Source organism: Callorhinchus milii, unplaced genomic scaffold, assembly GCF_018977255.1.
Source record: "Callorhinchus milii isolate IMCB2004 unplaced genomic scaffold, IMCB_Cmil_1.0 Scaffold1, whole genome shotgun sequence".
NCBI lineage: Eukaryota > Metazoa > Chordata > Chondrichthyes > Chimaeriformes > Callorhinchidae > Callorhinchus > Callorhinchus milii.
The window spans coordinates 85,613,146-85,631,480 of NW_024704742.1; the positions used below are offsets into that span (position 1 = coordinate 85,613,146).

The following is an 18,335-nucleotide window of genomic DNA, read 5'->3' on the forward strand; positions in this document are numbered from 1 at the left end:
AAAATATTGGTTTGGGTGAAGAAGGCACTTTGGGCCATCAGATCTCATCTTTCCCGAATACCCACCCTTCCCAAACCTCTCAACACATAGCAAGCTGATGTATTAAATAAGTCTAGTGTCCTGACTTCAACCATTCTTCATGGCAACCTGTTCCAGGTATTAATTGCCCACCAAGTAAAGAAAAACGTTCTGGTGTATGTACACCAGAAAGTTTGTGGTGTCCTGTAGCTCAGCAGTTAGAGCACTCGCCTTGCAAGCGAGATGCTGCCGCGTTTCACCCGCAAATATACGGTCAATTCACTTTACAGCATATTCTGTGAAGCGCTTTGAGACGTCTAAAAAACATGAAAAGCGCTATATCAAATGCAAGGATTAATATTATTATTCCATGAAGTTGCTCTTCATTGCAACTCTTAAGTTGCAACTGTAAACCCTATGTCCTTTAGTTCTGCTATCTCACTGCATCCAAATGTATTGTTTTGGGTTTACTAAGTGGGTTTTCCTTGGAGCTGAACTGACTTCAGGTGACATGTCTGACAATAGAATGGCGGAATCGAGCCAGCCCTCTGTGGCGGTTTCGATAGTCCGGTTCTTGAGCCAGTGGATCTGCAGTATTCCAGGGCACTGCTGATAACGGCACAGCCTGGCTCATCGGCAGTACCTGGAAGGGTAGACCAGTCACTGGGGGCAAGGAGTCCACTCAGCTCCTGTTAACCCTGTAAGCCAAAGCCCTAACGGATAGGGGGTCCTATCTGGACAAGCAGCGGGAAAGCTTGCCAGGCAAGCTATGCGGTTTTAGCTGGTTAGACTCCAGCAGTACTCCAACGCACATTCTGGGGTCCCAAGCCTGGCCTCTTGACAACCTGTGCCTAACACTTTACGGAATTAGGCAAGCAGGATGTGTCCCTGAATGAGAGAGAGTGTGCAGTCCATTCCAACAATCTATCTCTGGGATTTCCATGTATAGGTGGATGGAAATCTCAGTTTGGTTTGGACACCCTTAAGCGCAGTGGTGGGTTTCTGCATGTGTCAATCACCCAGCTGACCCCCCCAAAAAAAATTTGGGTTTACTTTCTCAAATCCACTAAAAATATTATATACCATTAAAAGATCAGCCACATTAAAGGTGTGGATCAGTACACATATCCTTGCAATGAAGAGGCTCAGAGAATCACAGGACAGAAAAAGTAATTTGGTCCGAGTCTTCGCTGGTGTTTCTCTTTTTAAGGCTGAAGAATTGTAGCTTTTCTAATTGTTGCTCATAGTAGCTTCATTCCTGTAATAATGGGAATGATCTTTGTTGCTATCCTCTGCATCTAGGAAGCATCTAGGAAGTCCCAGTTATGTTCCGGTAATTCTTGTAAAAGAAGAATATTTAAGGGTATAGACAGCAAGGAGTAAAGTGGGATTACGTTAGGTGGCTCAAGTGGAGAATATGTGTAATTATGATCAAACGTTGCACCGAACATGTGTGATTGGTATTGATGTCAGTCGGGACTTTGGACCCTATTGTCAGAAACATTCCTGCTGAAAATAAGCTGGGTTATCAATCTTATATTAAGTTTACTCTGTAGACATTACTTTAAATATACGTTGAAGGCACTCCTTTACTTCAACTCTAATAATCCACTCTGTTTTGGACATTTTTTTTGTTGACTGACTCCTAACCTCATCTAGCCACTGCAGTTCCAATGGGGAGGAATGCATTACAGTGCTATCCGTAAGACATCTCTTTTCCTGTAAATAATGACTAATTTCCCATTCCAACCACAATACTGAATTCCAACTCCCATTGACGCAACAAATGCCAGAATCAACAAGTTATTATTATGTTGCCTACTCCCTCAAGTGATATAAAACATGATTCGACTTGCACAAAAAAGTGTTTTATGATGTTTACAGTACAAATAATATTTAAATGTTGGGGGCATTTTTGGCGCTGGCTTGTAACGAACAATTTCAGGACAGATACCAGGGAGTTTTTCTCCATGTAGGAAGAAGGTAATCAATGATTAGAATAGGTTGTCAGGAAGTGTGGATGCGGCAAAGAGACAGGACTCGTTTAAAAAGCAGCTTGATACTGTGATGGGGGGGATGGTAGAATGGGCGTTCTGGAGGGATGAGATCAGAATGGGCTGAAGGCCTTCTTCATCCAAACCAAACTTGTGATTTTGTGACACAAATTATGAGTAGCAGTCCTGCTTATCCTTCTGGCAGTGAGTGTCAGCAGGTTGCTCCAGGTCTGGACATTCCCTTTATGTCCTGATGATCAGAACTGTATGGTGTACTACTCTAGGTGCATCCTAATGGCATTAGTCCAGTGGCATTTAGGTATACCTCAGAAACTGCAATTATACATAGCATTGCTGCAATACGCATTCATAAACAAACGGTTGTCCTCTCACATTGAACAATAAAACCACACAACATCTTTGTTACAACACCACTCCTCATTGCTTAGCATCATTGCCTTGCAGAAAGAGCTAAGCTTCTTTTTAAAACTTGTCTCTAACAGTAGATGTAGGCTAATGAATGATATGTTGCATAGCCTTCAAAACATTGCACTACTTAGTGTGGCCTGTGGCAGCAAACCTCTGAGTGTTTATTTCAGATATGGACAAATCGCAGTGTGGTTGGGGCTTGAAACGGAAACATACAGGAAAGATTAAAGGAGTCGAAACAGGCCATTGGATTGCAGGCTACATTTAAACTGCTACATCCACTAAAAGCATGAAACTGCTGTTTACTCTATAACTTCAGTTAAATATAGCTTTAGAAACAAAACCACTGAAATTAAAGAATATGCAATCAGTCTGAGCAAATCCTTGAGTATGGAGGTGTGTGTGTGGTGGGGCGAACAACTATATTTGTAGCTTTAAAAACATAGAGTTAGTATTGCAAATTCGTATTTTAAAACGCAGCACACGTATAAATGGAAATGTAGCTGGACCCTTGGGGTTTTTTTTGGTTGTGACTTTATCAACTCTGATGGGAACACATTGATCTGATTCTGTTAATGTGTTATTGATTGTGGTTTCAGCTTTTAACAAATTTTTTAATGTGTTTTAATGCATTCTTTCTCAAGCTCACATTGGCAAGGTTGGTAAGCTATACTGACAATAGAGAATTCACCCTTGTGATGTGCTGATGTTTTGTTCATTCTATTTCCCTCTACACCACCCCCCCTTTCTTTCTGAGTGTAGTGACTTATCCTGAGAGTTAATCCACTGGCACTTGAAATGCAAGGAACAGCACACAAAAAGTAGATTTATGAGGCACAGGTGGTCAAACGACTGTTTGTGGGACACTGCTGTGTGCAATTGGCTGCCACGTTTTGCCCACAACATGTACTGCCAATTCACTGTACAGTGTATTCTGTGAAGCACTTTGAAACATCAAAAAGATGTCATAAGGCACAACAACAAAATTACACTTGTATAGTGCCTTTCACGTCGGGAGGACGTCCCAAGCGCTGGACAGTCAGAGTTTTGGACCCGAGCTTGGGGTCAGGATTGGGGAGGGTAGAGCGCAGGGGGTAAGCAGGGTGATAGAAAGCACGGTCGAAGAGAAGGGTCTTGAGATGGGTCTTGAAGGAGGCAAGGGAGGAGGCGAGGTGGAGGGACTGTGGGATGTCATTTGTCACTTTGACCAAAGCTGTTTCTGTGAGGTGGGCGGCACGGAAACACGATTGGAGGGATTGGTGGGAGAAGAAGGAGTGAAGCTGGGAAGCAACAACTTGTTCCAGGACCTTGGAGAGGAAAGGGAGATTGGAGATGGGGCGGTAGTTTGAGAGCAGTGATGGGTCCAGGGTTTTTTTAAAGGATGGGGTCATGACGGTTGTTTTTAATGGGGTGGGAACAGTACCAGTGGACAGGGAGAGGTTTATGATGTCTGTGAGTAGAGGGGCAAGGGTTTAGGGTTAGGCCCTTGGCCTCCAAAATTGTCTTGGAGTAGAACGACGATTTAGCGAAGGTGAGGGCAGAGCGGTAGGATTTGATAAGGTCCAGCTAGATGTGTCGATGGACCATTAAGTTCAATTTAAACCAGGTGCATTCAGCGGCACACACCTGGGTTTTAAGGGAGCGGAGGTGGCTGGTGTACCAGGGTGACTTATGTGAGTAGGAGATGGTTTGGGAAGTGAGGGGAGCAAGGGAATCAAGAGTGGAGGAGAGGGAGCTGTGGAGAAGAGTAACCGAAGAGGATAGGTCATTGCGGGAGAAAACGCAGAAGGGAAGGAGTTCAAATGATTCCAAGGTAGCCGAGAGGGAGACTGTTGCTCACAATGTAAAAATGTCAGATAACAGTACACAAGACAAATAGGATATTTAGTTAAATTGCCACAATAGTTGAATTCAGATCCCCGGGTCATGCTTTGGTAAGGGCGTATCCATTACCTAGAGTCATGTGTACTTTTCTGATCTCTGCAACATAAAGGAAAATTCAGACATTAGAAGCTGTGCAGCGGCTATGGTCAATGTTATTAATAATAATAATCTTGCATTTGGTATAGCACTTTATCACATCTCAAAGTGCTTCACAGGATATACTGTAAAGTCTATTGACTGGATATTTTGTTGGTGTAACATGGCAGCCAATTGCACACAGCAGTGTCCCACAAACAATCGTGGATTGAGTGATGAGCTATGAGGAAGGAATAGATAAAACAGCCTTGACCCATTAATAGAGACTTATCAAAAGGGGACTCCATGGCGCTGTGGTCGATGCTGCAAGGCATAGAAAATTAAACCTAGATTAATACTTGCAGACATAGGCAGGAGGAAAAGAGATATGGTTTAAGGTTGTAAAGGGGACAATTGAGGACAGATTGGCAGCTGGAACCATTTACCGGGAGGGTGGATGACGGCCAGGTCACTAGATGTATTTAAGAAACAACTTGATATTGTAATGGGAAGCCAGTAGAATTGGTATTCTGGAACAATGAGATAAGTGGACTTCTTCATCTCAATCTATGTGAGTTTATGGCAGTCAATTGGTCTGTCAATCAGTGGTCATTCTTTATGTTATTTGATCGTGAGAGACCTCACAGCCTAACCTGATCACGTGCACATCATTTATTAATATAACCTTTTCAGGATATAGTTATCAGAAAGAGAAAGATCGTATGTTTTATTTTCAAGCCTTCTCTGAGGGCCTCAATTCAGCAGACACAAGAACTTGCAGCCTCCAGAATCCGTGTGGTTTTGTATACTTTGACACCGAGCTGTTGGGACCTCTACATTTTTAAATGTCAAATTTGTAGTTAGTTAGAAAAGCAGAAAAAACAGAATGAATGTGACACAGTCCTGAAACTCTTTGCATCTACGTGCATTGATGTGGTCTTACCACATTTTTGGGGGTCAGCTGGGTGTCTGATACATGGGGAAACCCATCACTATGCTTAAGAGTATCCAACCCAAACTGAGATTTCATGCATCCCACTTACACATAGAAATCCAAGAGATAGATTGTTGGAATGGAATGCGCACTCTCTCCCTGAAGGGACCCATCCTGTTTACTTAATTCCAGAAAGTATTAGCTAAAACCACATAGCTTGCCATTGATAATATTATAATAATCCTTACATTTGATATAATAATAATCCTTGCATTTGATATAGTGCTTTTCATGTCTTCTAGAAGTCTCAAAGCGCTTCACAGAATATACTGTAAAGTGGGTTGACTGTATATTTGAGGGCGAAATGCTGCAGCCTGTTGCGCACAGCATTGTTCCACAAACAATCGCGGAGAGTGAATGACCGAATTATTTTTTTTAGTCGATTGATTGATTGATATCGCTGTCACGCAAGCTTTCCTACTGCTTGTCCCGCTAGGACTACCCTACCCGTTAAGGCTTTGACTTGCAGAGATAACAGGAGCTGTGTGGGATCACTCCCTGCCCCCAGTGACTGGCCTGCCCTTCCAACTTCTGCCGATGAGCCAGGCTGGCCGTGCTGTTATCAGCAGTGCCCTGGAATACTGCGGACCCGCTTGGCTCAGGAACCGCTCTACCGAGACCACCACAGAGGGTTGGCTGGATTCCGACATTCCATTGCAGCATTTCACCTTGGAGCCACTTCAGCTCCAAGGAGACCCCACTTACCTGCCCCCCCCCAAAAGAGGGTAGTTACTAGTTGGTCAATCGACATCCGAGAAGCACAAGTTTGCGCCCTCACTAGGAGGATACTAGGTACTTAGAACTTAGATGGTAGCACTCTCACCTCTTTGTCAGAGTGTGTTCTGAAAGAGGAAGGAGGGGGAAAGGTGGAGAGATTGATGGAGAGAGTTCCAAAGTTTCAGGGCAGAGTGCTGAAAGCATGACTGCCGATTGTGGAACGGAGAGAACGAGAGATAAGCAGGAGAGACCTGAGGCTCCCGCCACTCGGCAGACTCTGGCCTGCTCCATATCCCCCACCCTGTCTGCCCTACCATTGGCGACCGCCTTCAGCTTTTCTGCCCCCACCCTTTGGAACTCCAGCCCACAGACCCTTCACCTTGATCCCTCCCTTGCCTCCCTTGTTTTATGTACGGTGTGATGTGGGACGCTGTGGGAAAGAATGCTTTCTTACTGTTAACTCTCGCAGGGCTGCTTAGAAACGATACACTCAAAACTCGGAGAGCAATGGTTGTTTAACAGAGTTTATTAAGTTTCCAAATATACTTGAAAATATACTGATCAGTACAATATTAGGTTAAAGGTTATACAGTTAGGAATGCCAGGTTCAACAACACCCGATTAAAACAGGAATGCACTTAAGAGTCAATATAGTTAACAAATATGTTCACAGACGACTATCATAATCATGATTACCTCAACTGGCTCACAACACTAATTTATGGGGAAATCATAGCATCCCGATCGCAAATACTATCAAAGAAAAGTATACTAATAATAAAATCATATAAGATTAACACAGTGGGTACAAGAAGGAAGGTGTGTCATGTACAGATGCGTGCGTATCACTATACTACCGGTAACTAGCAGCCGCTTTGGTAGGGTCACAATAGGATACTTCGGCAACGAGTCTTGGACTGGTATGCAGTGTGCAATCTGTCAGTCCCCAGCTCTTGTAGGCAGGATCTCGCTCTCTCCCTCAGATACTTGGCTCACTCATCTACCCATCTTGGAATGTGCATGGTGCCTTTCTCTGGTCGGTCGAGTAATCGTCTTGAAGGACATTCTCAGCCTCTCTTCTCCTGCTCTCCTGAGTCACCCAGTGATCAGCTGACAGACTGCCTGCTTGCAGTGAAGGTTCTTCCCCTTTCAGCCTTGCTGCTCTTTCTCCGAGGAGTTGTTCTCACTTGCTACCTTTTGACTTCCTATATTTATACTTCTAGCAGTGTCCGTACAAAGGCCAGGTCTTGTCTGGCCATTGTCCTCATTTCCTTATCTCCCTGACCTTTTAGTCTCCTGATTCACGTTTTTTTAATTCAATCAGTTCTTCCCTCGAATGGTCTCATGTCAGCATTTTCTTCTCTTCCTTACTTATAATAATAATAATAATAATCCTTGCATTTGATATAGTGCTTTTCACGTCGGGAGGACGGCCCAAAGCGCTTCACAGAAGACACTGTAAAGTGAATTGACTGTATATTTGTGGGCGAACGCGGCAGCCAATTGCGCACAGCAATGTCCCACAAACAATCGTAGATTGAAAATGACCAATTTATTATTGTTTTTAGTTTTGGGAGGGATTATTATTAGGCGTGTGGAGTAAGGAAACTTGCCCAAGGTTTCGCCCTGACCTGCCTGGAATTGAACTCAGGTCTCTCGCTTGCAAAGCGAGTGCTCTAACCACTGAGCTACAGGACTCCAGAAAGTCTTGACTCCAGCTACTTGACCTCTGCCTATTGTTAAACTAGTTAAATCAAAAGAGTGCTGGCACGGGATGGTACCATGACCCTCGGATGTTCCTAACCGCCCCTTCGCATCCGTCCATCATTCTTTGGGCTGTCTTATCTGATGTGTACCAGCCTCCCTCCCTCGGACCTTGAAACTGCCACTCTGATAGATCAGTCTATTCATTATTGTTTTTATCTTCCTGTCCTTCGAGCGCTCTGAGATCCATTCTGTCCTGGTCTGTGACCGGCATTTTGGTACTTACTGCTGTGTCTGCATATTCTCAGACTTACCTTCCCCCTTCTTAGCATTTATTCGTATTTCAATGGACTCACAAAAGTGAGTCCTTTAAATCAGTGATATTCAGATAAATATTCGGTTAGTATTCTTACCCCATTTTACATTACTTTGGGCCTCTAGTGTCTGCAACTATCCCTCCGAGAAGTGGATAAGTGATGGTTAGCTGTAGAATAAAACCTCCACCACTCTGAACTAGCAATGAGTTTACAAGTGCCAGAAGGACAGTCCCTCCCTGCTGCACCAGTTTGATGATCTCCCCTTGTCTTCTTGTGAGTCATAATAACAGCAATTGAGTGAGCAGGTAGTAAGGATTGCATGCAACACAGACTGAATCCTACAGTTATGATCTTACCAATTTTGAGCGAGTCTTTTCCCCATCTACACACAGCGGTCCCACTACTATGAATAACTCCCCGGAGTTTACGTCTTTCAACCAATTTGATCTCATCTTTGCAAAATATACACCCTATTGTGCTCCTATTACAACTTCATGCTGTTCTTTGAATACACCAACAGTTAAAGAGTGAGGTCTTTAGACGGATTTTGAAAGCAGAGAGGGAGCACAGCAGGGGGATTGAAGTTGTGAGTTCCAGAGAGTGGGGGCAAGGAGGCTGATAGCTCCTCTGCTGATTGTGGGGCGGAATGGGTGGGAGACGTGGAGGGAGTGACTGAGAGAGTAGGATTGCAAGAGTTCACGGATGATAACATCCATGGAGGCATTCAAAGGTGAGGACAAGGATCTTAAAGGGGATCCACTGAGGGATAAGGAGCCAGTGGAGACAAGAGAGTTTGGAGTGATGGACTCGCGGAGCCTGGTACAGGAGAGGATACAGACTGAGAAGGTCTGGATGGTCTGGAATTGGTGGAGCTGGGATGGCTGTCAATCAAGACATTGGAGAAGTGAGGCCTAGAGGTGACAACGTTGTGGAGGAGGGTTTTGGCTGCGTTGAGGTAAGGGAATGGCGGTGGTGGGTGATGTGGAGGAAAGCAGAATTGGCCAGAACCCAGATTGAAGGTTTGACGGAGATCTGAGGGTGGAACAGAACACTGAAGTTCCACACAGTCTCAACAGGCGACGTGGAGGGAGTAACTGTGGAGGTCAATACAGTCAGTCCCTGAGGTGAGGAGGTGATGACAGGAGCTGAGATGGAGAAAGTTGGGGCTCATTCTGAACTTGATACCTGACAGACAGTGTGACATCAAGACCCCAAGTTATATTGGGTCCACAAAATAAAAAATGGCTGTGAGTCCCACTTCTAGATGGTCAGGTCACTGCTGATGTCACTTCTGGCATCCAGTGCTGATTATCTCGCTTCATGAGCACATGTGCAAGAAGTCAGTCAGTCACAGCAGAAGAGTAGTGTGGGTTTAGTGCAGCTGCCATACTATAAACAGACTCGTGCTGTAACGATTTGCATTATAATGGGGTTGGACTTAAATATTGTACTGTATTTCTGTCAGCTCAGAGCGAATTGTAGACATCTAATTGTGTCGACAATTTGAGAAAAGCCTCTGTTTTTGGACACCCAATAAGCATCCAATTTATAAATGTACAGCGAGTTTTGATCTCGGACCGTTTAATTACCCGTCTCTGTCTATCTGTGGATTTCCAGCGTCTGTTTTTATTTTGCAGTTGCAAATTTTAATTTACTAACTTACCGTAGTTACTTAAATCAAAAGTCCTTGCTAAGGCATGGGCAGATTTTAGAGTTTTTTTGGGGGGGGGGATAAAGGAATTTTAAGACATACTCTTTATTCACAGAAACCAAGCACTTTCTTTTAAAAAAAGAGCAAAAAAAAGACTAGTTCCCCTCTGCCTTTTGTTCTCTGTCTCTTTCACTTTTTCACTCTCTATTTTTCTCTCTGTCTCACTCTATCACTCCGACTTTATTTTCTTACTCTTATCTCTCTGATGTTTTTGACTGTGAGTGTGTCTGTATGTGTCTCTTCACCCTATCTGTAACTACACCATACCTATTACAAATTGGGAATATGATCTTCTGTATAATAAAACCACAATGTCTGTCTGCGTTTCAGGAAGGATCTCAATAACTGATTGATGCAGAGACATGATTTATACCTAATCGGAAAGGTCTTGCATCTGGCAGTGACATGGGCATATTTGTTTTCGGGTATCTCCTATCGTTATTTCAGTCTTGCATTTTTCGCTGCAGTTACACCTGGTGGCCGCCAAGTCAAAGTAGCACTGTGGTGGGGCGGGTGAGATGGGTGATATGCAGCAGGCTGGAGCCCACTGAGCGGAGGGAGTGAGCAGGTTGGTAGAAGGATAGGAGGTCGCAGAGGTAGATATGAGCAAGTCCATGGAGGGCTTTGAGGGTGAGGACCAGGATTTTGAACTGTATGCTCTGTGTGATGAGAAGCCAGTGGAGTCGAGCAAGGATGGGGGTGATGGGGTCACGGAGATTGGTGTGGTAGAGAACATGGGCTGCAGAGTTTTGGATGATCTGCAGCCTATGGAGGGAGGAGTTAGGAAGGCTGACAAGCTGGGGGTGTGCGTAGTCGAGCTTGGATGTTATGAGGGTTTCGGTGGCCTGCGGTGTGAAACAGTGGTGGAGCCGGGCAATGTTGCGGAAGTGAGGCAAGGTGGGACATGGCACAGATGTGGGGTAGAAAGGATAGTTGAGGGTAAAACAAGATGCCAAGGTTCTGGACTGGCATAGTAAGGTGGAGTGTGCATCCTTGGATGGTGCACACTCCACCAAAATAAAGAGCACAGACGAAGCTAAGCCATGACAACAATAGCAAAATTACATTTTTAAAGCGTCGAGTCCTCCCACTGAGTCCTTTCAGATGACTATAGATAAAGGTGAAATGTGTGTCTGTCTGCATGTCAATCTATATTCCATATTGATCCTTTGGTTGCAAGCGTAGCTGCAACGGGTATAGCTAGTAATAAATAAAAGTATTCCTTTCATTTGATATAGTATCTTTTTACAGTGAGAGTATGTCTTGAAGCGCAGGATATACTGTAAAGTGGAATAGCTGTGTATTTTGTAGGTGCACATAGCAACAATATCTCACAAACAGATATGAAGTGAATGACCAATTTTATTTAGGGAATTGTTGGCGAGGATACTTGTAGAAACTCTCTATTCTTTGAATAGTTTAATGAGATCTTTAATGTCTGCCTCATCAAACAGATGGGACCTAGGTTTGACATCTCATCTGAAGGATGGCATCTCTGACAATGCAGCACTCCCTCAGCACTACACTGGAGTCTCAGCTAAGACTGTGAATTTCAAATTCTGACATGGGGACATTCTAACATTCTGAACAAAAGTTGCATTTGTATAGCGCCTTTCACATCGGTAGGATGTCCCAAGGCCCTGGATAATGGGGGTTAGAATCAAGCGGGGTGGAGGTGGGAGGAATGATCAAAGGTGTGGTCAAAGAGCAAGGTCTTGAGACGGGCCTGGGAGGCAAGGGAGTGGGCGAGAAAGAGGACTTGGAGTTCTAGAGGATGGGGGTAGAGAAGCTGAAGGCCCCACCCCCGATGGTGGAGTGGGCAGGGTGGGGGACGTGGAGCAGGCCAGTGTCTGCCAAGTGGAGGGAGCAGAACAGGGTGATAACGTTTTAATAGATCGCAGCAGGAGAGAGAAGCAAGACCATGGAGGGCTTTAAAAGGGAGGGCGAGAATCTTGAACTTGATCCTTTAGGGGAGGAGAGATAGTGAAGCCGAGTAAGGGTGGGAGGGGTGATAGGCTCATAAAGCTTAGTGCGGGAAAGGACATGAGCTGCAGAGTTCTGAATAATCTGCAGCTTGTGGAGGGAAGAGTTGGGAAGTCCAGCAAGCAGGGAGTTAGCATAGCCAAGCCTGGACGTACCGAAAGCACGGATGAAGTTCTCGGCAGCCTTAGGGGAGAGGAAGCGGCGAAGCTGGGCAATGTTGTGGAGGTGGGGGAAGTTAGAGTGAATCAAGGCACAAATGTGGGATTTAAAAGACAGTTGAGGTTCGAACAAAACACCAACGTTCCTTACTGGCCCAGTGAGGTGGAGAGTACATCCATGAATAGTGATACTAGGAGGCATCCTTGGGAGACAAGCAGGAGGGCCTCAATCTTGTCGACATTCAAATGGAACCCACGATTTCTGACTCACAGGCGAGAGTGCTATTAACTGAGCCAGGCTGATTCGCAATCGTGCAGCTTGGCTAAAATTATGTGCGTGGGAACCTTGCAGTCATGTTCGCAATTCCTGACATCGGGGCCCTTTATGTGTATTTCAAGCAGTCTGACACGCTGTCTGGTGTGAAGGGCGCTATATAAATGCAAGTTGTTGTAACCCTTAATTTTGTGGCCGCTTATCTGAAGAAGCAGGTGAAGCTTACAAATTGTAAGGCGCCATCGATTTTAAAGCGTCATGATTTTAGAGGTAACTTTCAAATTCTGACATGGGGCTTGAACAACACCAACAAATTGTATTTATACAGCTTCTTTCACGTCAAGCGGATATCCTAAGGCACTGGACAGTGAAGGTGTGGGAATCAAGTGTAGGGGGGGGTCGAGGTTGGAGCCCAGTCAAAGAGGAAGAATTTTTGGCATTAAATCTAGAAGAGCATCAAAAGCTTTGAAACCACCAACATAGATTGCTGCAGAACCAATTAAGCTGTCAAGCTGCAACTAAAATAAGTTTGGTCTTTTATCTGAAAGTGAAGCCATAGCAGAGGAATGGCTTAACCTTTACTTGCATTTTAGGATTGCAAAATGGTGCAAGGGATGTTTTTATGGTTAATCTACTTGAGAATATCAAATTTCGGACTTAATAGTTCCTTCCTCAGGGACAACTTCCCCTTTTTATTTTGTTTTTACATGTCTATAAAATGTTGAATGACACCCGCATTCACACTTAGGCAAAATGAGGTGAAATTATTCAAAATGAACGGTCACATAATTGGAATCGTGACTTGTGGGGAGTGTTTTATTGTTGGAGATGCTGGTCCTCAGATTAGAAATGAAACTAAGATCCCGACAAATGTACAATCGCTACAATCAACGTAAAACTTTCAGAGGCACTTTGAGATAATAAATAATAATCCTTGCATTTGATATAGCGCTTTTCACGTCGGGAGGACGTCCCAAAGCGCTTCACAGAACACACTGTAAAGTGAATTGACTGCATATTTGTGGGCGAACGCGGCAGCCAATTTGCGCACAGCAATGTCCCACAAACAGTCGTAGATTGAAAATGACCAATTTAATTATTGTTTTTTTTTTGAGGGATTATTATTAGGCGTGTGGAGTAAGGAAACTTGCCCAAGGTTTCGCCCTGCCTGGAATTGAACTCAGGTCTCTCACTTGCAAAGCGAGTGCTCTAACCACTGAGCTACAGGACTCCACTAATATGAAATGCAAGGATTGATATTAATAATACTAATAAAGGGATAAAAAAATGCAAGATTTGTTTGTTTAATTGTCATTTAAAAAAAACACTTTATAAAAAAGTGCCTTGAAACTGTTGAAATAAAAAGACTTACACAGACCATTTACTGGTGAATTGGATGAATATGCAGTGAGGTGACTAGTCTCATGGCTTCTGGAACCTCTGTCAGGGTTTGAATCTTGCTCTGGCATTGTGTCCTCACACTTATAACACGTTGTGTACTATGTTACCTCATTGCTTGAACCTGGGGTGACTTGCAGAAACCCATCACCATGCTTAAGAGTATCCAAACCAGACTGGAACACAATGTACCGTGTTTGGAATGGAATGCGCACACTCTTCATGGAGAGATGCGTCCTACTTTCCTAATTCCAGTGAGTATTAGGTTGGCAAGAGCAAAGGCTTGAGGACCACAGAGTGTGTGATGGGATTACTGCTGGAGTTTAATCAACTGAAACTGCGAAGTTTGCCAGTGAAAATACTGTCTGGCAAGCTTTCCTGTTGCTTGTTTAGCTACCCTTTATGGCTTTGGCTTGCAGGGTTACCAGGAGCTAAGCAGGAAGAATCGTTTACAACAATGTACGACTTTCATGTTTTTAAAAAAAAATCTTGATACATTTTGAGAGGGGCCTGAGAATAGAACCCTGGTCAGGTCAGATACTCTGCTGCTATCTTGGTGTTATCCCAATAACTTTGTTTTCAGGCGAAGAACAGACAGACGATGATGTATTGGTTACAGCAGCTGCAGCAGAAACGCTTCGACAGACAGAGGAGCCTGCGCATCGGCAGCCTCACAATTTCCAGGGAACAGTCCCTGTCGTCATCGGCATCTGCAGGTAAATCAAAGCAGGCCGGACTTGCAACACTGGATGTGAAATAGATCTTAGCAATAGGGCATAACCCAGACCAGTTAGGGTTAGAGATTCCCAGACTGGAAGAATGAGATTACAATAGATTACAAATCCATTCACACCATGTTAAAAGTGAATAGACAGCACTCTGAATCCCAGGGATTGTAGGTATGATTCATCATGATTGACACAGTGGAACCACGAAGGGGTTGAATACCCAGACTGTAAGCCCTGGAATAGAATATTCTGTATATCCTATAGGACAGTGTTAACATCTTAGCTATATTTTCTGCCAAAGTATATTGAAATTCAAATAGTGGAGTTAAAAAAATAATACTTGTATTGTTCCAACAACAACAAGATTACATTTGTATAGCGCCTTTCATGTCGGGAGGACGTCCCAAGGTGCTGGATAGTGTACAGCATTTCAGACCCGAGCTGGGGTCAGCGGGGGAGAAGGGAGGGGAGGAGAAGAGGGGTGGCCGATGCCATGGTCGAAGAGGAGGGTTTTGAGGTGGGACGTGAAGGAGGCTAAGGAGCTGGAGTGATGGGGGGATGGAATTCCAGAGGATGGAGGCAGAGTGGCTGAAGGCTCTCCCACCAATGGTAGGATGGGGGGTTGGGGGACGTGGAGCAGGCCAGAGCCGGCTAAGCGGAGGGAGTAGGCGGGTTGGTAGGAGGTTAGGAGGTCGCAGAGGTAGGGTGGGGCGAGACCATGGAGAGCTTTGTAGGTGAGGACCAGGATTTTGAACTGGATCCTCTGAAGGATAGGGAGCCAGTGGAGTCGGGCGAGAATAGGGGAGATGGGGTCATGGAGTTTGGTGCGGGAGGGGACACGGGCTGCAGAGTTCTGTATTATCTGCAGTCTGTGGAGGGAGGAGTTGGGAAGACCGACAAATAGGGTGTTTGCATAGTCGAGCCTGGAGGTGATGAAGGCATAAACAAGAGATTCAACAGCCTGAAGGGTGAGGTAGTGGCAGAGTCGGGCGATGTTACGGAGTTGAGGGAAGGCAGAGCGGGTCATGGCTTGAATGTGGGGAAGAAAAGGCAGTTGAGGGTCGAACAAGACACCGGTTCCTGACTGGCTTGGTGCGTTGGAGTGTATGGAGGTTGATGCTGCCAGGACCTGAGGTGCAGAGGCGCTGACGCGAGCCAATCATGAGGGCCTCAGTCTTGTTCACATTCAACTGTAGGAAATTTGCCTGCATCCAGGACTTGATGTCTGACAGCCAGTCTGTCAGGACAGCAGTGGTCCTGGATTTGAGGGTCATCCGCATACATATGGAAGTTGATCCCATGTCTGCGGATGATGTCACCAAGGGGGAGCATGTAGAATTAAAGAGGAGAGGGCCAAGGACAGAGCCCTGGGGGACGGTGAGAGACATAGGATTCGATCCAGGCAAGGGCAGGTCCGTGAAGCTTGAGTAAAGCGGAGAGGTGGTGTATGAGGATGGAGTGGTCGACAGTGTCGAAGGCGGCAGAGAGGTCGAGGAGGACAAGGAAGCAGAGGGAGCCCTGATCACAGATGTTCAGAATGTCATTAGTGACTTTGACCAGGGCTGTTTCCTTGCTGTGGGCAGCACGGAAGCCGGATTGGAGGGGTTCAAAGAGGAATGGCGAAAGAGAAAGGAGTGGAGCTGGAACGCGACGACTCATTCCAGGACCTTTGAGAGGAACGGGAGGTTAGAGATGGGGCAGCAGCTGGAGAGGAGGGATGGGTTCAGGGAAGGTTTTTTCAGGATGGGGGTGATGACTGCTGTTTTTAGTGGGGTTGGAACTGAACCGGTGGAAAAGAAGAGGTTGATGACATCGGAAAGGAGAGGAGCCAGAAGGTGGAGCTGGGAGATGAGGAGAGAGGTGGAGATGGGATTGAGGGAGCAAGTGGTGGGTTTGAGTTTGCGAATGATGGCAGTGAGGGAGAAGGGAGAGATAGGCTCGAAGGAGTATAGGGAGCGATGGGTGGATCATGAGGGAGAGATGTTGTGAGAGTGGCTGTGGATGGGGTAGAGATGGCTGAACGAATCCCCTCGATTTTGGATTTGAGGAAGTCTAGCATCTCCTCACAGTTGGAGCTTGAGGAGAGGATGGGCGAGGCGTGGAAAGGTGGATGAAGGAGATGGTTTGTGGTGGAAAAGAGAAAGCCAGAGTTTGTCCTTTGCCTGCAAGATAATCTTGGACTAGAAGGAGGATTTGGCGGAAGCAAGAGCGCAGCGGTATAATGAAGCCAAATCTGCCGATGGACCGTTAGTTTGGATTTCGTCCAGGCGCGTTCGGCAGCTCACGCTTGTGCCTTGAGGGAACAGAGATGGCTGGTGTACCAGGGGGATTTACGGGAGAATGAGGCAGTTCAGGAGGTGAGGGGGGCAAGGGAGTCCAGAATGGAGGAGAGGGAGTTGTGGAGAAAAGAGAACAAAGAGGGTAGATCGGTCAGTGAGGGCCAGAGGTGTAGGAGTTCAAATGAATCCAGGGCAGTGGAGAGGGAGAGGGAGGAAATTTTTTTCCATAGACGGTATGTGATGGTGGAGGGTTGAGAAGGGGGAAGAGGTACGGAAGTGTTGAGGGAGATGGTGGTGGTCCGAAATGGCTTTGTCGATGATAGTGATGTCCAAGACTGTGAGGCCCTGAGTGATCACCAGATAAAGGGGGTGGCCACGGTCGTGGGTGGGGGAGTGGATGTGGAGGGAGAGGTTAAGGGAAGAGAGGGAGGAGAAGTCAGCAGGAGTAGAGCAGGAGGGGATGAAGTGGAGGTTGAAGTCGCCTAAGATTAGGAGGCGTTCAGAGCAAAGGGAGAGGGAAAATAGGAGGGTGGGGGAAGGTCAGGGTTAGTATTGTGTTGCTAGGACCTGGTAAGTCTTCAGCAAGGCAACTAGACTTCATCTAGAATCACATTTGGCAAGTCATAAATGTGTGGCGTGTTTTAACATGTCCACAGTGCAAGGTTTACACATGTGTAAGATTGCTATTTCTTGGAAACCAGTGTGACTGACAGCTGCAGTGTAAACCTGGACTACTACAACAACAAGAAGATTTCATTTATAGAGCGCCTTTCACGTCGGGAGGACGTCCCAAGGCACTGGACATTTGGGTTGGGACCCGAGCAGGGGGGAAATGGTCAGGGTGAAGGGAGGGAAGGGAGGGAGCGAGGAGCGGGTAGAGAGTCGAGAGGGGAGCTGAAGGCACGGTCGAAGAGAAAGGTCTTGAGACCGGCCTTGAAGGAGGAAAGGGAGGAGGCGGCGAAGGCACTGGGGGATGGAGTTCCAGAGCCTCGGGCTGAGAGGCTGAAGGCCCGACCACCGATGGTAGGGCGGTTGGGGCGGGGGATGTGGAGCAGACTGGAGCCAGAGGAACGGAGGGTATGGGCAGGTACGTAGGGGGATAGTAGGTCGGAGAGGTAGGAGGGCACAAGGCTGTGAATGGCCTTGTAGGTGAGGATGAGGATCTTGAATTCGATCCTCTGGGGGATGGGGAGCCAGTGGAGGCGAGCGAGGGTGGGAGTGATGTGGTCCCGAAGCCTGGTGCGGGACAGTACACGAGCTGCAGAGTTCTGAATGACCTGCAGCTTGTGGAGGGAGGTGGCGGGAAGGCCGACGAGGAGAGAGTTCCCATAGTCCAGCCTTGAGGTGATAAAGGCGTGGACCAGAGTTTCACTTGTTATCTTACTATCTTGTTCCACTGTGACAGTCATGGTGAATCATACCTACATTTCTTGGGATTCAGACTGCTTTCTATTCTCTTTTAACCCTGTGTGAGTGGATTTGTAATCTATTGTTGGCTTCCTCACACAAGCAGTCCTGTATGATCCTCATGCCTGCAGGCGTCCTCTTTTGAGAGTTGCATGTGGATTGTAGTCTTCTAACCCTAACTAACCTACTGTGGACCTTGCAATTTTTAAAAATGTTTCTTGTCTTCCCCCTCTCTGTTCCCTGCCTGCAGAGACAGTCCATGATT

The 18,335-nt window shown here is 46.0% G+C and overlaps 1 protein-coding gene across 1 annotated transcript in view; it reads left to right on the forward strand.

The window, feature by feature from the left end:
* tbc1d2 (TBC1 domain family, member 2) overlaps positions 1–18,335 on the forward strand; it is a 52,273-nt gene that overhangs the window by 1,724 nt on the left and 32,214 nt on the right. Inside the window, exon 2 of the mRNA XM_007906621.2 lies at positions 14,240–14,407. Coding sequence (XP_007904812.2) covers positions 14,240–14,407 — 168 coding nt within the window. The remainder of the gene's footprint in view (positions 1–14,239; positions 14,408–18,335) is intronic.